Here is a 22776-nt window from a genome sequence, read left to right as displayed (position 1 = left end):
GACAGAAGAGATTCTTATTCAGGTCCTGGTTGAATTAGATGGCCTCTGAGGTCCTTTTCAACTCCAATTCTGTGAGAGTAGAGAAACCACGTATTAATATATGGAATGGCAGTCTTATCTCTACCAACATCCCTATCACTACCATCTTTCTGTTTAGTTATAAAGGATGAATAACATAATGGATAGTTAATCCCCTAACATTCAAACTAGAATAAGATATTTTGAGTACAGCAAAATATGCTTGCCATTCAAATTATCCCTGGAAATTGAAAAAAAATGATAAAGGGAAATTTATTGAATAAAGGTGTATTCATTGATTCCATGTTTTATGCAGGTAGGGCTTTTACATTATCAAGAGGGAAAATTTAATAAAAATTGAAAATTAAACATCAGTAAAGAATTACATTATGTTACAAAGACAGTACATTTGTATATGAGAGGTTGGGCAAATGAATCATCTCAATTTCCTTGAATATCACTTGGGCTATCAAGTAGAAAATTCATATACTCAGATATTCAGATTAGTGGTTTGTATATATAGTTTTTGTGACATCCTCAAGTATTTCCATATTTTGAGATATGACAAAAGTCTAAGCTCAAAAACTTTGCGAATTCACAGAGACAGGTATTTCAAACCAAAAGGAATCCTCCCCAAATTAACTCCAAGTAAAAAAGATTTTTCCTATTAGAATTTTCAAGATAATTTTTGAAAGTTAATTTTTCATTTATTTTGAAACAATATATATTAACAAGTACTGATCTGAAAGAATTAATGTTCACCTAAACAGTGGTTGCTGTCTGTATGACACATAGGCCAAGGACAAGGCAATTGGTGAAATGGAGTATTGGCAAGCCTCATAGCCATTTGGGTTAAAAGCATACCTGAAGCATTGGAATAATCATTTTTGTTTATTTACACTACCAAGTATGCCTGGCAGTTGTTTCATTTCATCTGGTTTTGTAGACAAGGCTAAGAACATTGGGATTTGTTTATCTTTAAGTACATTAAAATTGGAACAGTTAACTCTGGAAAAAAAAAAAAAACTTGTATTTAGTGGCTCTCTGAAACTACCCTCCCAGGACTTTTATTTATTCTCAGTTCCAATTATCTTTTCTACATCCTTTGTCTCCTTACATCTCTGTTGTGTTTGATGCTGTTGACTATCACTTCCTCCTGGAAAATCCTTACTTCCTGGTCTCCTTCATCTTAGCCTTTCCTGGTTTTCCCACTTCTCTGAACCTTCCTTTTTGTATCCTCTCTTCACCCCCTAATTGCAAATACTCCCTAAGAATTAGTTATTAACCTTATAAAAATATTTACACCTTATTTCCTCAAAACTGATTCCTTTTCCTATCTTTAACTATACTTCTTCAGTTGTTAGGGTCTTGACCAGCAAGTTGCCCTATCTCAGTACGCAATGATGAGGCGGGAGCAATGATGGTTATAACTCCGATTTATTGGAAGCCATTATCCATATTTATAGGTTTTTGCACTACATAAGCAGAAGCAGGTGTTCAAGGGGATGAAAGCATGGGAAAAGAGATGTGCTTCAGTAATGTATTATTGCACTTAGATTAGTAGCAATATCTGGTGGGAAGAATCTGGATTATAGTAAACTATGCTACCTGCAAGCGTATGGGAAAACTAGGGCTGTGGTAAGGTGGTTTCCATAGGAATATGGGAACAGGAGGGGACTGCTATTCTACAGTGACAGGGAAGGCTGGGAACAGGAGGGGAGTGCTGTTCTACAGTATCTAAGGAGGCCTGGGAAGGCTCGGACAGGATACAAACTGATTATCAGAACTGTATGAGCTATGTGAGGCACGGAGCAGGATGCCTTTGTAAAGTATCAAAGAAGTTCCCATTAATTAAAGCATGTTTGTGTTAGGCACTGGTTCAAGAGCATTTGGTAATGGCCAGCTGGGTTCCTGCTACTGGGCTTGTGAGTCCTTGGTGGATGGACTCTGCCTGCATGAGAAAGGATGGCTACCAGAGCAAGCGGGAGGGGGGCTGTTAGGGATGAAAGTCATTCCTCCGGGCGCCTACTGTTCCAACCCCTACTAAGCCTGTCTGGTTTTACCCAGGAAACAGGCCAAGCGCTAGGGTCTGAGCAGCCCCAGGGTTGGCACTAACTCCCTACATTCAGTTAATTCAATTTGTTATGCCGATGTTTAAAAAAATTCTGCTATGTTTGATAGGAAAATATTTGCTTTTCTCCCTAACTTTAGCCCACTAACCCAACTTTCATAAGTTAATTTAATTTAATTAAATATTCAAAGTCATACAATAGGTAAGTGAAATTTGATCTTAATTCAATTGAAAGTATAGCTCACAATCTGTTAATTGATGCTCACTTAAATCAGATGTATCCTCTCAGTTCAGCAAGCCTTTACTAATTGTCTACTATGTACCAGGCACTGGGGATAGATAGATAAAAATGTTACAGAAAAGGGAAGTTTAGAGGCAGAATAGATTTGGGGAGAAGATACATTCTGTTTTGGACATGTTGAATTTGAGATACCTACATGACATCCAGTTGGAGATATCTAGCAAGCACTTGGTGAGATGGGATGGGACATCAGCAGAACTAGGGCTGGATGTATTAATTTAGGAGCTATGTGTTCAGAAGGAGCTGAGGAGATCAACAAGCCAGAGTCTAGGGAGAAAACAGAAGCTATGATAAATAGAAAGTTTAAATTTTACAGGCTAGGCTTTAAGCCAAAATTATTTATCTGAAAACATCTTGAAATGAAGTTTGTTAGGGTCATAAACTGCACTTTTAAGCTCCCTATAACTGACTGAAAATCCCATTTGTTTGAGTAATTTCCAAAGTAAAAAGATGATAACCGATCAATTTGTGGTATAGTGTAAAAGCACGGAATTTGAAAGGTTTGATCTAGAATGTGTAATTTTTAGAAACAATCCACAAAAAGCTATTACTGTATTATTTAGACTAAATGGGATTTATTCCACTTAGTGAAGAGATTGACATTAAAGAAGAAAGTCACAGACATTTTAATTTTATACATCATTTCAACATAAGTAAAGGAGCAGACACCACTGCCTAGATAGGCAAAGTATTCGATACTGTGTACAATGTGACGTGATCAAAATGATTTTGTACAGCCTTTCAAACTGTAGTTCAAATGATATGTCTAGGCTATGTGTATACATACATACATACATATGTATATATGTGTGTGTATACGTATACATACATATGTGTATATATACATGTATGTCAAATTTCTAAATTGGATTTCTATTTTTTACTACCTTTGAAAGAAAATCCACTTGTATACAGTTATTTAAAATGTCTTTCAATTGTGTGCATTGGTAATTTTTAGGGAATACAATTAGTTCATTTTAGAGATATACATATTTTAATATAACATGCTTAGATAAATTTTATTATTAAAATTGCATATTTATATAAATCACTAGATAATTCAACATTTTGAATAAAGACAACTATAGCCATCTTCAAAAATAATGGAAATGAAGAAAATAAAGTGTCATAAATTGAGGGGCAAAGTTGATAGTTCTTATGAACTTCAAATGCCAGATAGGAGGTACCTTAAACATCATCTGGTTCAACTTCCTCATTTTGTACCAGTGAGGATGAGATTGAAGTCCTCAGGCAACTTGCCCAGGTTCAGGCAGAATTGAGACAGCCACGCTATGAAATGCTATCCCCTTGATGACAAATCCATTTTTATCTGCACTGTGCCATACTGTATTAGCCATATTTTTTTTTACTTCAAAAGTCGATCAAAATAATTTTTGCCCATTTTTGGAGAGGCTCCTAGCTACAAATTTGCTCCCCTGGGATTCAGAGGAAGTGGTGATATCAGAAGATCTAAGAATGGAATTACAGACACCAATCTGTGGGTCTAAGGAGGGAGAATATCTGATATTTATATAGCATTTTAATAGTTTGCAAAATACTTAACATAATTCCCATTGAATCCTGACCAAGGCCATTTTGATGAAGGTGTTACCACCATTTTACAGATGAGGAAACAGGCTCACAGAGGTTACTTGTCCAGGGCTAAACAGTTATTAAATGTCAGAAGGTATTTAAAGGCATAAAAAATTCATCTATCATTCTTCTTTTCTGGGTATTGTATGTTGGTCAATCAGTCAACAATTATTTACTAGATTAAGCTGAGATACAGAAGACAAAACAATCCCTGTTCTCTGGAAATGTACATTCTCTAGGGAAATTAGACAAAGAGCACAAGTCTTTCCTCACAGTGAGTAAACTCGGAATTTTCCTATAACCCCATAATGCTACGAAAATGTAACTGAAAAGTTATAATTGATTAAACTTCTGTCACATAATAAACATAAAGGGCTGCTATATTCATGTGGTCCACCTGGTTTCTTTCTAGGCATTGCTATATAGAGCTATCAGCATATAAGATTCTTTGTTTAATATGTCTTAGAACCATTCTGTATTAATTATACACACTGATAAGAATTCTTATGGCCCCAATTAAAAAAAAGTTAAATCATTTTTATCTTTTAGCATGACCTCAGGTTTAAAGATAAATTTTCTTTCAAAATCTGAGGATGAGAAATGTTGATAGGAATGCTAGAATCTGGCATAATAGAGCTTTTAAAAATCCCTTTTGCACTTAAAATTATGATTTCACAGGAGTTCATATGAGTAGGTCTATGAAAGAAATAACTATTATAGGAGGAAATTATGATGTAATTTCCATGCAACTGGATGCTTATACCTGTCATAGGTGTTCATACACAGGACAGAGCAAATACAATAAAGATTCCTTGTATTTTAAAATAATCCTTGAAGACTACCACTAATAAAAATGTTCCTATATGTAATGGATGGCACTCCACTAAGACACCAGCCTACGCTTAAAATAATGAAGAGGGTATTTGGTTAGGGGATACATTTTCACATCTTTCAAAAGTAGAAATTCTACCATCAGCAAGAAAATTAACTTTATATATTTAAGTTCACATGAAAACTGAAGTTGCAAAAGATAATTTTTCATCATTTAGGTCTGGGGAACAATTGTGAATTTTAACTGAATGACCCACAAGTCATGAATTGCTCATAAAATACCAGGAAAATTATTTGAGTTCATTTGAAATGTTAAAATACTTTTTGTTCTACTTAAAAAGATAGATTAACCTTATTTCAATTTCATCACAATCTTAACATTTTTGTTAATTAATTTTGTCAATTTTGAAAAAATTTGAATCTTATTAAAAACTCAAATGAACTAAACATTTTTTCTCAAAATGAAATATTTGATTTTTAGCCAACACACTAAATCTTAGATATTATTGAAAACATTGACTTGTACTTTCTGAAATGACCTTCAATGTCTTCTCTGCCTCATTCTTTTTCACTTTAGAGGCATCCCAAATACTTGTGGAAAGAGCAAGTAATGACATTTTTATGAGATACTTTTATCACTTTACACATATATATGATTTTAAAAACAAAGTTCTTTTTTATCTTAGAAGGTATAAATGGTATTGTAAATGCCTTGCAGTAATTGTCTAGACATAATTAGTTTGAGCAATAAACTCAACTCCAATTGCATTTATGCTAGCATATCCATCAATAAGAAATAAATATTCTAAGATACTATGAAAAAACTTGCTAACTATATAATAATGTTTTTAACTGCCATTTCCTATTGGTACTATTAAGCAACTGATCAAGATTTAGCTTAGAGCTAAGGTTTCTCCCTGCGCTCCCCCCAGCATGCCCCTTGGATCTTAGTTTCTAAGATACAAAAAACATCCTTAAACCAAGTGTCAGGAGAGAATAGTAAAAGCTACCATTTAATAGTAGCTAGAATTTATATTATGCTTTAAGGTTTGCCAAGTATTTTACAAGTATGAGCTCCTTTGATCTTTACAACAACCCTGAGAGGTAGATGAGACTCCAGACCTCGTGCTTTGTCTACATCAGAATGCATGAAGACTGAGAAAAATCTGTCATGGCTATTGGTCAGGGATATCTCGGGGAAAAGTAGGTTAGGTTGAATGATGAAGTCACCTACCAGCTGCAAATTGTTGAGGACATGATATGGTTTTCCATTTTATATAGTAAAGTTTTAAAAGCATTATTACTTTATTATCCTACCATCAATCAATCAACAAATGTTGATTAAATACCTACTATATGCAGTCAGTGCTGGGAAAACAAAGAGAATAAAACAATCCTTTACTTATATTCGTTACATACATTCTAATGGGGAAGGCAACAAGCATGTATTTAAGTAGATAAAGAGTAGATAAGAAGTTAGTAAATACAAAGCAATATTCATGTAATTTGGGAGAAAGGGCATACCAACTTTAGAGATTAGGAAAGCCATCTTGCAGAAGATAATGAATGCTTGAGCTATATTTTGGAGGAAGAGAGGGATTCAGTGAGGAAGACTTGGAGTGTATTCCAGACTTCCAAGACAGATAGTGTAAAGGAATGGGTGAAGGGAGATGAATTGTCACATGAGGAAAAGAGAGAAGTCTGATTTGGCTGGATTTTGAACACAGGAAGCAGGGGGAGTCATATCTGAGGAGACAGGAAAGATAGATTGGGTCAGATCACAAAGTGTTTATTATAATGGCTAACTAGCGTAGTTTATATTTTATCCTAGAGACAATTAGGTGCAATTGGAGTTGATTAAGTATAGGAGTGACATGGTCAGACCTGTGCTTAAAGAAAATTACTTGGCAGCAGAATTTAGGAGGGACTTGTGTGATGAGAGACTTGAGACAAAGCTGTTGTGGTTATCCAGGCAAGAGGCAAGGAGTTCTTGAATTAAGATAGTAGCTGTGTAAATAGAGAGAAGGGATTGAACACGAGATGTTAAAAAAGAAATGGCAAGGTCTGGCAGTTTCATGTGTGATGTGAGGGAAAGAAAGGAGTCATGTATAGCACAGGACGAATGGTAGTAGGTTCTAGAGATAGGGAAGTTTGGAAAAGTTGAGAATTTCAAAAGGGAAAGTGGTTGACACGTGCAGTAGGTAGCTGGTGATGCAAAACTGAAGCTCAGGGAAGAGACTTGGGTTGGTGAGACACATAGATCTAGATATAAATATGTCATGAATGAATAAGCATTTACTGTTTACTATGTGCCAGGCATGTGTGCATAGAGATGATAATTAAATAAGAGATAGCATGTAGAGGGTTGCTGAAATCCCTGGAAGAGAACCTGCAATGGAACCTTGGGGAATAGTCACATAAGCTGTTGTGTGATGTGCATGATAAGCTAGCAAAGGAGAAGAAGAAGGGATGCTTAGCAAGTAGAAGGAGAATCCGGAGAAGTAAGTGTCATGAAAACCCAGAGTGGACAAAGTATCCAGCAGACAGGTCAAAATGGATGAGGATCGAGAAAAGACCATCTGATTTGTCAATTAAAGAAATAGTGGGTAACTTTCAAGAGAAGATTGAGGTCAGAAACCAGATAGAAAAGGGTTTAGGAGTAAACAAAAAAAGAGGAAATGAAAGTGACAAGTGTAGACACTTTTTTTCAAAGAGTTTGGTTGGCAAAGGGTAGAGAGCTATAGGATAATAGCTTGAGGGGATGGTGGCATCTAGTGAAGGTTATTTAAAGATGGGTTGACTTGAGTATGTTTGAGGCAGTGGGGAGAGGCTGAAGATTTGAGAAGGAATGTTTGAGGTTGTAATGTACTAAAAGAAGACAGGATGGGATCGACTGCATGTGTAGTGGGGATGGCCTTCATAGATTGTATATAAGGGAAAAGAGTGAGAGATAGTGTCAATAGGTTTTGCAATTAAGGAAATAGGGAATTCACATTTAATGGCCTTAATTTGCTCAGTAAAGTAGGAGGTAAAATCCTCATTTGAAAAAGAGGGGGAGAGACATGGGATGCTTAAGGAAGAAAGAGAAGGTTTGAAATTAGTCTCTATGGAGAATTAGATAGGGAATCATTTGGAGGGAATAAAAAGACTTGCCTTGGGCCTAGTTGAAGGTGGATAACATGAATTTGTAATGTACCCAATGAGCCCAGTTGTGAGACTTCTTTCAGCTCTGTTCAATAGCCCATGAAGAGGAGCAGAAGATGTAGAACTAACTGGCATGTTGAAAATAGTTATGAATGTTCATAATTTGGGGTATTTTATATTTCTAAAATGCTGATGAATAATGCTTGTTGGAGGCTGGGAGTGACATGCAGGAATTCCCTCTTAAGGAAGAAGCTTGATGCAGTAAGATCCCTGAAGGCTGTTGGTGGAAGGGAGTTGTATAAACAGTGTCACCAATTAATGCACTTAGAGTAAGACTGAAACACTTAACCTCTGATCTTCTTGTAAAGGGAAGCTTAAAAGTACTTATCACTATAACTAGAGCAATTTTGTAAGAAGTAACATAATGTACTGTTTGCAGACTATTTACAATCCTCTTTGATTCAGTTGTTTCAGTCATGTCAGACTCTTCATGACTCCAGGGTTATAGCTAGTAAGTGAGGTTGGATTTGAACTGGGGTCTTCCTGACTCTAGGCCTGGCACTCTATTCACTTTGCCACCGAGATGCCCCAACAACAACAAATATTATATTTGCCAACTATCCACAGTCCTATTTGATATCATAATCTCAACTACATTGGAAACAAACAACATCACAGATGATTCTATAGCTTTAAGAGAGATGAGTCCATGTTCCTAAAGTCTAAAGACCTGACAGTTATGTTCATTAACCACAGGTCCAATTCTCTAATAATTGGATTCATATGCTGTAATACACACACATACATACACACATACATGCATACACACATGCATACATTCATACACACATAAACACATACTCATACATACTCATACACATACACATACATTCATACATACATACACACATACATACATGCATACGTACATACTTACATATATTGAAAAACTCCCTGAAATTACCCTCAGTATCTTGCCCAATAGTTTCATTCCATCACTCTAGTTGTGGCTATTTGGCAAAAACAAGTTTTGAATCAAATATGACCTTCAGTATACAGTCCAAATAGCCTTCTATCAGGTGGTCCTCCTACAGATTCCTGCTTTTGGTTTTGGCTGCATAATCAATATTTGGTGTAAGTTGTGAGGTCACTTCAGAGGCTAGAGTAACTGGACTTTGTCCCAAGGCTCCAGTTTACAGTGTACATGTACTTCAGTAGAACAAAATAACTGAGCTTAAGAACATAGTCAGTGGGTATGACTGTTTAAAACAAAAAGCTACCAGGTGGGCTTTCCCTTGGTGGTGGATGTACCTACCTGTGTTCCTGCCCTGGTGATGTCTTCTTCAACAGTCTCTCTTTTCCTCAGGTCTCTTTCTCCTTACATCATAGGACTCGTGTCCTAAAGTCTGAAGTATCTCCTTGAGGTCTCTCGTATAATAGAATTGTCCTTAAAAAGCTCATTTGAGGGCACCTATGCTGCTGCTTGTCTTAGGACCAATTTTGCAATACCTGGTTTGCCTTATTTGATAATTATGCTATGGATTATCTACCTTGACATTCAAAAATTATGAAAATCATTGTGCTATAGTAGTTTTTCAAGTAAAATAAGTTTATAAGCCCCATTTTGCTTCCATACTCTCACCGTATTTGCTATGTAAGGGGGAAGAGATTTCTAAGAAAAGAAACTGTTAATAACAAAATTTAAGCCTTTTTTTGTATTTTTTGGCAGATCACAGCTAAAAATTATGACAAGGTTGAAAAGGTGAGTCCATTCAAACATACTCAATAGTATGCTATAGTTTAACTGGTAGTTGCAATTATATTTTAGTGGCCATAAGCAGAATAGGCTTGATCACTTAAGCCTCCACTATTTAAATGAAGACAACCTAGACTACAGAAGTTCTTTCCTCATATGTATGTACTTTTGTGTAAGAGAATACAAAATTTCACTAATCCAATTGAATTATTTTTCTTTCTGCTGACTTTATGTTCATGAATTTCACCTCAAAAATGTAAAAGTGAAATTTTATTATATATAGCTAATAACGTTGTCTTGTGTTAACAGTTATTTCAGAGATGCCTTATGAAGGTTTTACATATTGATTTATGGAAGTGTTATCTTTCCTATGTCAGAGAAACCAAGGGAGAACTACCCAGCTACAAGAAAGTTAAGCCAGGAGTCCAAAAAATTCAAACCAGCTTTGGCACATTTTCACATTTGCTTCTATTACTTCTCTCAGACACTGAGAAGAGCTGAGAAAAATTTATAGACTTGGAATAATAGGTTTCACGTTTGATTAGTCTTTTAGACCTTGGGGTCTTCTGCTCAACCACATAAAAAATTCGCAAGTTTCGGTGAAAGCCAGTGGCTTAGGTACTTCTGGTAGCCCCTCAAACACATACTTCTTTTTGATGTTGAAACACCAAACTTAGCAGAATTCAGCTTGGCTTGATGCCAGCTATGTTGATAGTTTACATGACATGGCAGTGCCTTAAATAATTTTACAGGACTTTTTCTGCAATCCTGGTTTTTTGTGGAGAGTAAGTGATTCTCCCCATTGCTCCAGGTACCTCCATACTTTCAGCTGATAATGCACTATTTTGTCTTTTTAGGCACAGTTTTAATTTTTAATTTTTCTTTTCTTTATACTTTCATTCTATTTTCAAAATTTTAGGGTTTTATTTTTTATTTAATTTTTTATTTCTCCTCACCTTATTTTTTAAAATGTCATTTATCACATGCTTAATATTAAACATCACATATAACTGAATTTACTCTCCGAATATTTATTTATAAATAACAACTTAAAAACATAAAACATAATTTTATTTCTAAGTCCCATGAGTGCTCTTCGTCCATTTATTTTCACCCATTTTTCTTCTTAACTTGTTGTAGTAAATATGTAAATGAACAGAGTAAATGTACTCAGCTCATCTGCTTTTCTTTTTGTTTACTATACTTAGTAAAGGCCTAGATTTCTTTATATTCCTTTACTTGTACATTTTAAGTGCATTATGTATAGTATTCCATTACATCAATGTGCAACAATTTGTGTAACCATTTCCTTAATTTGGAGCAGGAGGTTGATGTTTGCAAAATGGTGTTTTAGATACGTTAATAACACTATGTGTCAGCTAGTAGTAGGTATGCTTAGACCTATGGACCATTTGCAACTTGTTGTGAGCTAAAAGGAAGATCAGGGGTGGCCAGGGTAGTAAAAATTTAGTTCTCGGACACATTCTACCTTGTTGCATCCTATGTTTGCTGCCAGGTAATTAGCATCTTTGTTTGCCTCTGGCTTCTTTTAATTTGCTCAAAGAATATTTTTTATGTTTTAATTGTAGATGACATTTTAGATTGCCTTTCTGAATATTGTTATCACTTCTACCTCCACAATATCCCTCATTGCTTTCTCACAGTCATTAACCTGCTTTTGGCCCTCGTTACCTCTTGCCTGGACTATTGAAATAGCCCCCTAACTGGTCTCCCTACCTCCAGTCTGTCCCTCTCGAACTCCATCCAGCTACTGAGTTCATATGCCTAAGTCACAATTATGGTGATGTCATAACCTCTACCCAAGAACTTGAGTGGCTCCCTGCTGTTTCTGGAATAAAAGGCCAGCTCTACTGGAATCTAAAGCCCTTCCTAGCATGGCTCCCACCTATCTTTCTAGTCAGTGTAGACAGCCTTAACATCTTATTAGATCTAAAGAAATAGATTTATAGAACCCTATAGATGTAACTACAGATATATCTATATCTCTAGATCTGGACATCTTTAGATGTCTGTAGATATATCTTTATCTCTGCATCTAGGTATCTCACTCTTTACAGATGTATCAATGGGCAGCTAGGTGTCACAGTGGATAGAGTGCTGGTCTGTATGACCCTGGACAAGTCATTTCACCCTGGTTGCCTCAGTTTCCTCATCTGTAAAATGAGGCGGAGAAGGAAACGGCCAACCACTCCAATATCTTTGCCAAAAACAACTCCAAATGGGGTCATAGAGAGTCAGACAGGCCTGAACAAGAACAATAAGATATATCTGTATCTCTAGATCTAGGTATTTTTATCTCTCTATAGATATCTCCAGATCTATAGATCTGTATCAAGATTCTAGATTTCATGGCTTATGTATCTGACTGTTTATTCCCTCTCACACACTCTACTTTGCAGCCAAACTGGTCTACTTGAAGTACCCTTGCCCAGTCCATATGATTGTGTTTCCTACATCCCTGCCTTTGTATAGGTTGTACCCCTGGGATGTTCTCCCTCCTGACTTAAGAATAACTCAGATGTGGCCTCTTACAAGAAGCCTTCTGAGCTCTGAAGTTGTGAGTGCTTCCCCAGTTATTTTGCTTTGACTCTGCATATTTTGCATTTCATTATCTGTGCTGACTAGCTCAACCCTAGTAAGATGTGCCTTAAGGGCAGGAATAGTTTATTTATCTCTGAATCCCCAGCACAAGGCCTAGTGCTCAACTAATGAATTAAATTGACGTCTTTTTTGTTACCTATATTTCAGAGAAAAAATGGCACGAGCATATGACTTTGCTTTGGACAAAATTGGAATGGAAATTATGTCTTATCAGGTATGTTTTGACACAATGTTCTCTCCCAGCTATTTCTCATAAAAGACTCGGGAAATATCAAACAGATGACATTAAGGAGAAAAAAATAACTCTGCTATTTAAAGGCATTTTCGATTTCTCAGCATGTATCATCTTAGCTTACCTTGAGGAGACAAATTTATGGAGATATTTACATGGGGTGGAGTTAGCAGGCTTTAAACTCAGATTTTCCCACAGATCCTCTAAACTTGTTGATTTCAAAGCAGATGAATTAAATAATGGTGTCTTCTCACATCTTAAAGCAAGAGATCTAACTTCATGAATCAATACTTACAGACTGAATCCAACCACCTTCGTCAAGCTGCACTGACTGCATCCTGTTCTGCTCAATGGTCTTTTGGGTTTTTATTCCTTTGAGAACTGAACTGTCAGCTTCTAGTACAAGGATGGTGGAATGGGCAGTGGCCTCAGGCTTAAAGCAATCACCTCATTCATTAGCCCAATTTCTGAGCTGCCTTGATTGAGCCAGGGCTGAGTATTTTCTAAGTACCCCAGAGAAAGTATGCTTCTCCTCTAACCCACCTCCCAAGTTCTTTCTTTGGCATCTTAGTTCTCAAGCTGGCGGCTTTGGAAGCTAGGAAGATAAACGATGTGATCTAATGAAAAAGGTTTCTAATACATTTGTTACTCTCATATAGTATGGTAGTCAAAAATACTGAAGACTCTCTACTTCACTCATTCTACTGAAGATTCAAATATAGGCTTTACTTACCTAGTAAAATTTGAACTCCTTCCAAAGCCAAACACATTTTATGAAAAATAATTTCACTTTTTAAATACTTTTCATAAACTTTTTCCCTTAAATATTATGTTTATTAAATACAGAGTTCAATGAGTTCATTGTATTGAGACCACTCACAAACCCAAGATGTTAATGAGAAGGAGCAAAAAGACAGCTACCCCCTTTTTTTTTAAATAGAGAGATGAAGTCTAACACCCCTTCCCCAGCCCCAACCCCCAATTAACTGAGGAACTCGCCACAAACCTGGAAGGTGAACACACTCTATTCTCTTTTCCTGACTGCACATTGTCTTGGTCAGGCACAATCATGAACCTATAAAGGCTGCAGCTACTGTCTTCAAACGCTGGCTGTTTGTCTCTTCCAAAGATTTTGGTCGGGACTGCTTCAAACACTTTTCAGTCCATCAATGCTTGGCATATTCTCACAACTTTAGCATGAGGAATGCAGATACATCTTCAAAAAACTTATTCTGACTTAGATGACAGAAGACAAGATCCACAGCATCCGAACCAACAAAACAGTCATCATGCCATTTTAAGTGGTGCCTTCGTTTCTTGACTTCCATTTCTCTTTGAAGGGTGTTTACAATGCTGCTCCAAATATACATGGGCCCGAAAGGCTTCTGTGCCACGCTGGAACCTGGCAGTGAAAAGAACACAGCAGCTAAGATTCAGGGCAGACAACCAATGACAACTGCAAAGTCACCTTTCAGGACCAGCTACGAGGACAGTTTAGATTTTAGCTTGGTCTTCAACAAGGAACATGAAGACCTAGTATCGTGGGAAGAATAATGAACAGTCATGAGACCTGACAAAGGCTGGGAGACCCTGGCTAAGTCACTTCACTGCATCTTAATTTATTCATCTATAAAAATGAGTGTTAGACTAGTCAAGGTTGGGGACCCTTTGGCCTCAAGGCCACACGTGGCCTTCTAAGTCCTCAAGTGCAGCCCTTTGACTGAATCCAAACTTCACAGAACAAATCCTCTTAATAAAAGGGTTTGTTTTGTAAAACCAGGTCTCAGTCAAAAAGCTACATCCAAGGACCTAAAAGGCCACATGTGGCCTTGAGGCCACAGAACCTGATGATGGACTAGGTAATCTCTGTTATCTCTGATTTGTAGTTCTGAGATTATGATTCTATGCTAGGAATAATCATCCAAATATTTAAGCACCTACAACATGCAGAGCAATGTTCTAAATAAATAGTTTAGATAATAGTCCCTGCCCTTATGGAGCTTAGTAGGATAAGACACAACTGAAGATAACTATAATACACAACAAACATATTAGATGTTGTTCAGTCATTTCAATCTGATCTTGACTCCTCATGATCCCATTTGGGGTGTTCTTGACAGAGATTCTGGAATGGTTTGCCATTTCTTTCTCCAGCTCATTTTACAGATGAGCAGCTGAGGCAAACAGATGAAGTGACTTGCCCAGGTTCACACAGCTAGTAAATGTCTAAGGCCAGATATAAACTCAGGAAGATGAGGCCCAGTGTTCTATCCACTGTGGCACCTAGCTGACCTAATTATATTAGATACAATAAGAGTAGTAACAATAATAATAACTAACATTTTTATAACACTCAGTGTTGGTTTATCCTTACAGCAGCCTCAAGAGTAGGTGCTATTATCATCCTTGTTTAACATATGAGGAAACTGAGTCTCAGAGACTTGCTCTGAGCCACAAAGCTAGTGTCTGAAGTAGCATTTGAAGTCAGATCATCTCAACTTTAAGTCCAGCATTTAAGTCCGCTAAGGAGAACACTATGGAGGTTGGAAAGAGAAGGTTGGTAGTGGGAAGAAATAAGGAAAGGCATACAGTGGTAGCATGTGAGTTAGCCTTGAATAAACATGGAGGACTTCTAGGGCTGCATCGCAAAGAGATCATACAAATGGGAAAAGGACCCACATGTACAAAAATATTTACAGCAGCTCTTTATGGTGGCCAAGAGTTGGAAATCAAGGGGATGCCCATCAATTGGGGAATGGCTGAACAAGTTGTGGTATATGAATGTAATGGAATACTATTGTGCTATAAGAAATGGGGAGCACACAGACTTCAGAAAAACCTGGAAAGACTTATATGAACTGATGCTAAGTAAGGGGAGCAGAACCAGGAGAACACTGTACAGAGTTACAGCCACATTGGGCGATGACTGACTTTGATAGACTTAGCCCTTCTCAGTAATGCAAGGTTCTAAGACAACTCCAAAAGGTTCATGATGGAAAGTGCTATCCACATCCAGAGAAAGAATTACTGAGTCTGCATGCAGATCAAAGCATACTATTTGCTCTCTCTTGTTTTGTTTCTTCTTTTTCGCGGTTCATTCCTTTGGTTATAATTCTTCTTTACAACATGACTAATGTGAAAATATGTTTAATATGAATGTATATATAGAGCCTATATCAGATTGCACACCATCTTGGGGAGAGGGGAAGGGGAGGGAAAGGGAGAAAATTTAAAATTCAAAAGCTTGTGGAAATGAATGTTGTAAACTAAAAATAAATAAATTTAAAAAAAATAAAAAGAAACCTTATAAAATAAAAAAAACATGGTGGAATTAAACAGGTGAACTGGGTGAAAGGGAAGGCCCTCCAGGCATGAAAGAGGGTTAGCACAGGACTGAGGCTGGAGAGTGTAGGGTGTGCACACACAGAGCATTATCCAGTTTGGTTACAGTTGAGAGTAAAGGAAGAGGAGTTCAAGGATGCCAGGCAATGGAAGAACTCCAATGCCAGGCAAAGGGATTTAGATTTGACTTGGTAAGTAATAGGGAGCCACTGAATATCTCTGACCAGAAGAACAAGACTGGCTCAGTGCTACGAGGTTAGTCCTGTGGCTGCACAAAGAGGAGGCTAGAGGGAGCAGAGAGAAGCTGCCAGAGTCTAAGAGATAGGGCCAATATGGAATGCAGTGGTGGACCAGGACTCTGCCCTCATTATCTATGAGTGGCACAGAGGAGGTGCTTAAGAAATGTTTGTGACTAATTCTGAACCAACACCAAGCCTATAAAGATTGGAGAACAGGCACTCTTGTCTTGATAGAAGGAAGAGATGGTTGGGAGATGGAGTAGAGGCTCAGCTTTGGACATACTGTGTTTGAATTGTCTGTCTGGGGCTCAGTTCTGAAGAAGTTTAGCATTTTGCTCTGGAGTTCAAGAAGGAAAGGACAGCCAGACTAGGGACAATTACTGGCCACACACCCACACATGCCCCTTTACCTATAAACTTTTCACATACCCAAAGCTAACATTATTTTGAACACTTCAAGCAAAAAACTACTGTTTGTAGCTATTTATATTAAAAAATCTTATTCTGAGTTAGAGGTGACCCGCCTGGTTGACTGTAGGTGAGTCTAGTCGTCTGTCGCCGAAGTTGTCCAGCTGCAGCCATGGGTGAACCTGTCAGAGTCCTAGTAACTGGAGCAGCGGGTCAAATTGCCTACTCTCTTCTTTACAGTATTACTAAGGGAGATGTCTTTGGGAAGGACCAGGCTCTTGTTCTTGTCCTGTTGGATATCACCCCCATGATGGGTGTGCTGGATGGGGTAGTGATGGAACTGCAAGACTGTGCTCTTCCCCTCCTTAAAGAGGTCATTACAACAGATAAAGAAGAGGTTGCCTTCAAAGACCTGGATGTAGCAATTCTGGTTGGCTCCATGCCAAGGAAGGAAGGCATGGAGAGGAAGGACTTACTCAAGGCAAATGTGAAGATTTTCAAATCCCAGGGACAGGCTTTGGAAAAATATGCCAAAAAGTCTGTTAAGGTTGTGGTTGTTGGAAATCCAGCCAATACCAATTGCCTGACAGCTTCCAAGATGGCCCCATCAATACCCAAGGAGAATTTCAGCTGTTTGACCCGTCTGGATCACAACCGAGCTAAGTCTCAGATTGCTCTTAAACTTGGCTTGACCACCAACGATGTCAAGAATGTGATTATCTGGGGAAACCACTCCTCAACTCAGTATCCAGATGTGAACCATGCCAAGGTTAACCTCCAAGGGAAAGAAGTTGGTGTCTATGAAGCTGTGAAGGATGACAGCTGGCTCAAGGGAGAATTTATCACGACTGTTCAGCAGCATGGTGCAGCTGTCATTAAGGCTCGAAAATTGTCTAGTGCGATGTCAGCTGCCAAAGCAATCTGCGACCATGTCAGAGATATCTGGTTTGGAACTCCAGAGGGAGAATTTGTTTCCATGGGAGTCATCTCTGCTGGCAATTCCTATGGAATCCCTGATGGTTTGCTCTACTCCTTCCCTGTTGTCATCAAGAATAAATCCTGGAAATTCGTGGAAGGCCTCCCTATCAATGATTTCTCCCGTGAGAAGATGGATCTCACTGCAAAGGAATTATCAGAAGAAAAAGCGACCGCTTTTGAATTTCTTACCATCGCATGACTAGGCAAAGATTATGATATTACAAATCACATAAAAACTGAAGAAAATAAGTGTCGTCTTTAAACCCAGTACTGAATTATGATATTGTACTCGGCAAACTGCATATGAAAAACCATGCATTTAATGATTGTGTGTACTTCTTGGTACATATTTGTGCCTACCATTCATCATGTTGTCAAATGGTGTTAGTGATGATATCTAAATAAAAATGACCGACTCTAAAAAAAAAATCTTATTCTTTTTGATTCCTTTGTTTTCCTATCACATCCTCCTCTCCCTACCCCAGGGTCCACCCCTTTAAAACGAAGAATGAGAAGAAGAAAACAATTCAGTAAAACCATTGCTTGTGTCTGACAGCATGTTAACTTCATTATTTCATGTCCATAGCTGCTGACCTCTGCCCCCCCCCAAAAAAAGAGACTTCCTCCAGATCGGTCATTAGGATGGACAACAGGTCACTGTGTCTGGGTTGGTTGGTTGCTCCCACAGCTGGAGTTATGGCACATGTTTTTTTTTTCCAGGTTCTGCTGATTCCCCTTTTCTTCAATTGAAGTTTTCCCATGCCTCTCTGAATTTCCTCCCTATTCAAAGCACATCTCTGTACCACAACTTGAGCAGCCTTCCTCCAATCAACGGGCACCTACTTTGTTTCTAGTTGTTTGCTACCACAGAAAAGCATGACTATGACTATCATGCAGAGAGAATGCATTGGTAGGGGCACTTTCCCATATCCATGAAAGCAGCTCTAGCCCTTATCTCCAATGAATCTTCTGGTGGATGTGGGACCTTTCTTTGTGTCTTTTGACTCCTCAGGGCAGGTGCCTTCTAGTGGGATCTCTAGGTCAAACATTTTAGTCCCTTTTAAGCATAATTCCAAATTACTTTCCAGGTTGGCCTATGGATCCACCAGATTATTAATGTGACTGATTTTCCAAAACTTGCAATACTGACTATTCTCATCTTTTGTCAGCTTTACTAACTTACTAATGAGATTTTACTAAATAATAGCTATTTTGATTTATATTTCTCTTATTAATGATTTATAGCAATGTTTCATATGCTTGTTATAGCTTGTAATTTCTTTATAGAAATGCTTGATCAGTATCTTTTGACCACTTATCCATTGAGAAATGTCAGTTGGTTTTCTACATTTGTATCAATTCCCTATATATCAAACATTGCAAACCATAGACGTATGTTGCCAAATATTTTTTTCCTCTAATTGATAATCCTGACTTTACTGATGCAAAAAAATTTTAATTGGAATTTTTATTTTCTTTTGTGATCTCCTTGTTTTGTTAAGAATCCTCACCCCAACCAAAGGCTAACCTTACATCCTGAGATGCTAGGAAGATGGCTTTCAAGAATCAAAACCACATTTAAAGGCTGAAAACACTTCACAAAGTCATACCAAATAAATACTTGCCATGAATACCTGAATAACTATGTTTAGCAAAATAGCAAAACAAAACAAAACAAACAAAAAACTATGTGTAGCAGTTTCCAGTATGAATTCTGGAGAATGCTTCAACCACTCTAATCTAGGGGTTGGGGCCCTGTGGCCTTTTGGTTCTCAGGTGTGGCCTTTTGACTGAAACTGAGTTTTACAGAACAAATCCTTTTAAAGGGATTTGCTTTATGAAGTTTGGACTCAGTCAAAGGGTAGCACCTGAGGAACTGCCTTATTGGCAATGAGGACCGTATATCCAATAGTTTAGATTGCAACCCACTCATGGCTTCTTATCTTATGTATTTTTGCAATTTGTTACTCATATCCTCCTATAAAGCCTCCATAAACAAGATGAAGAAAGTAGTAGGTTCAAGGGTACCAATGGAGCACAGGTCATTCATTTGTTACATCTCTTTTGAAACAATGGAAATGACAACTGTAGCCTTCATTTAAGAGAATTTAACTTACTTTAGGAGAACAGCTGCCCACCCTAACACACATGACAGAATTGTGAATGCACTGTGAGGTTCTAAACCAAGGGGCAAGCCACTTTACTTCCTTCAATCTTCCCCAAATCAAGGCTATTAAAACATTTTATTTTTGGCTTCTACTGAAACAGACTCTCGAGTCAGCACTCTCCACGGGGATGGTAACACCAGGGCAACACTTCTCTGGGGATCTTTGGGCTGGGCCAGGGAATGGAGTGCACACAGTTACCAACTGAGGTCAGTGAGAAAACAGAGAGGGGAAAGGGCAGGGTCTACTTTACGGCCCAATCTGCACAATGGAACAGGCAAAGGATAAACCGCATTTATTCACAACCTTTTCCTTAAAGGTGAGAAAGCAGGATTTTCTATGGGATAGCTAGCTAGCTAGAGGGACATAAGATTAAGGAAGAGGTTAGGGCAAGACATGCACTTGTGAAGAAAAGCTTTTCCTTAGTCCCCCAGCAATAAAACACTCTAGTCCCTTCAGATCTTCTCCCCACTTAGACCACAATTCCTAACATGCATTCTGGGATCTTTCACCTCAATCACTACCACCTGCAGAGCCAAACCAGGTCATGTTCCTGCAGATACTTTAATACCTAATGCACAATGAATCTGGCCAATGGAGATGCCCAAACCCACACCAGGATAACCTGTTTTCTCAACACTGACATCAACAGGTGAGCACAGACACCCCATCCACAAAGTTACTTAGCTTTCCTCTTGTTTATCATCTAATACCAAATAAAAATTAACCCACATTGCACCTTAGTGTGCTATATCCCACATCAAACAGGACTGAAAGGAGGCCAGAAACAAGGCATAAAGGAGAAGAACATTTACTATCAAAATTCCAATCCCAGTCTTTCATCGTCATATTAAAAGGTTTTACAATTCAGTGTCACTCCCATGACATGTACTTTCTATATGGTTTCAGGACTTCACTCCCAAGAAATTTAAGGCATGTCTACAGCATAAGATGGGAAGCAGGCCAAGATTTAACCATGTCAGAAGGCAGGTTTCTAAATAATTCTGTATTCTGTATTCTCCCCTTTTCAGCCACTGCTATCCTGGGTTTCAACTCCAGGGAACAAGATGCCCTCTTAGGATAAACTCAACACTCGTAATCTCCATCCTGCATGCCACCTCCCTCAGCCTCCTCTCCCCTCTGACCAGAAGCTAGAGGGGGAAATATTAAACTCCTCTCAAAGCCTTCATTTAGAGAGGTCAGAAATTGGACTTCTAGCTCCCTCTACTCCCCATGTGGAGGTCTGCCTGGTTTCAACTCTACAGAACCCTGTGGGCCAGAGAGCACACCTTGCAGAAAGTCCTACCAGGTCACCGGATCATAGACCTAGGAGCCTTTTGGCCAATCCATTCTACAGATGAGAAACCTGAGATCCAGAGGCTAAGTAACTCACCCAGGTTGTGTCACACAGAAATGACAGCTCCTCATTCAGACACTCATGTAATCCCCTTGACTCCGAGGCCTTCTTGGGTCAGTGCTCCTTCTACCAAAGCTCCAGGAACAGAGGGATTGATGTGGACACTGTAGCTGGTAACACCTGAGTCATAACCACATACCCCTCTAACCAAAACATTAACATTACCGCTATGTTGCAAACCTCATTATACCAAAACAGACACTGGGGACCTCAGACAATGAAGGTACTCATTTTAATGAGTATATATATCACAGTACGTTAAGAAAAAAAAAACCGGGGGCAGAGCCAAGATGGCGGCTACAAAGTGGGGACTTGCTTAAGCTGCCCCCCAAATCCCTCCAAACACCTGTAAAAAATGGCTCTGAACAAATTCTAGAGCTGTGGAACCCATGAAATAGCAGAGGGAAGCAGGTATCCAGCCCAGGAGAGCCTGGATGGTTAGCGGGAAGGGTCTATCGTGCAGTGGTGAGAGTGGAGGGCCACTCCACATAGACCATGCCAGGACAGACCAGACCAGGACTCAGCCAGCCAGAACAGCCCTTGGGGCCATGAAACAGTGAGCTGTGGAAGTTACCAGACTTTTCAACCCACAAAAGCCAAAGAGCAGGTTAGGGGGAAACTGGGGCATCGAGTTCAGAGTGGTCCAGCCGCCAAATCTGGAGGTGGAGGAAGTGGTGTAGCAGTAGCCGTAGCCGCAGCAGGAAGCTCCTGAGGAGGCCACCAGAGTGCCAGTGTCACTGGCTCACATGGTGGGAGGAATCTAACAGCAGATCAGAGCGGGAGTACAAGGGGCACTTTGTGGGCACAAAGGCAGATTCTCTTGCTGTGCCCTGCTCAAATCTGTATTGTGGTCCTGGTTGGCAGTTCCTGGGGGAGGAGGAGCGCTGCGGTGACAGAACCTTGGATGTTGGAGGAGTAGAAGTAGCTCTGAAAACAGCAGGGCTTGGACCCTAAAGCTTGGGACAAAGTATTCTCTACTCTACAAGCAGTCATATCCTGACAAAAAAACTCAAGGATTAAGTTGTTGGCTGGGAACATAAACAGGCAGCAAAAATGAACTCAGACTCAAACTCAAACTCTAGATTCCTTTTCTGGTGACAAAGAGGACCAAAACATAGAGCCAGAAGAAGTCAACAAAGTCAAAAAGCCTACATCAAGAGCCTTCAAGAAAGATATGAATTGGGCTCAGGCCATGGAAGAGCTCAAAAAGGATTTGGAAAAGCAAGTAAGAGAAGTAGAGGAAAAATTGGGAAGAGAAATGAGAGTGATGCAAGAAAACCATGAAAAACGTCAATGACTTCCTAAAGGAAACCCAAAAAAATACTGAAGAAAATAACACCTTAAAGAATAGACTAACCCAAATGTCAAAAAAGCTCCAAAAAGCCAATGAGGAGAAGAATGCCTTGAAAGGCAGAATTAGCCAAATGGAAAAGGAAGTCCAAAAGACCATTGAAGAAAATACCACCTTAAAAATTAAACTGGAACAAGTGGAAGCTAGTGACTTTATGAGAAATCAAGATATAAAACAGAACCAAAGGAATGACAAAATGGAAGACGATGTGAAATATCTCATTGGATAAACCACTGACATGGAAAATAGATCCAGGAGAGATAACTTAAAAATTATTGGACTACCTGAAAGCCATGATCAAAAAAAGA

General features: G+C 38.6%; 1 protein-coding gene and 1 long non-coding RNA gene across 2 annotated transcripts in view; both read left to right on the top strand.

Moving 5' to 3' along the window:
- LOC118834374 overlaps window positions 1–22776 on the top strand; it is a 134805-nt gene that overhangs the window by 64655 nt on the left and 47374 nt on the right. The window lies entirely within an intron of this gene.
- LOC118834373 (malate dehydrogenase, cytoplasmic-like) lies at window positions 16663–17828 on the top strand. Its single transcript, XM_036741833.1, has one exon. It carries the CDS (start codon window positions 16730–16732, stop codon window positions 17732–17734), a length of 1005 nt encoding a protein of 334 aa, XP_036597728.1. The 5' UTR covers window positions 16663–16729; the 3' UTR covers window positions 17735–17828.

Source organism: Trichosurus vulpecula, chromosome 1 (assembly GCF_011100635.1).
Source record: "Trichosurus vulpecula isolate mTriVul1 chromosome 1, mTriVul1.pri, whole genome shotgun sequence".
NCBI lineage: Eukaryota > Metazoa > Chordata > Mammalia > Diprotodontia > Phalangeridae > Trichosurus > Trichosurus vulpecula.
This window is presented reverse-complemented; position numbering and strand designations above follow the sequence as displayed.

Excerpts from the sequence above, each read along its gene's own strand:
- LOC118834373 (XM_036741833.1), top strand. The coding sequence starts at position 16,730 with ATGGGTGAACCTGTCAGAGTCCTAGTAACTGGAGCAGCGGGTCAAATT.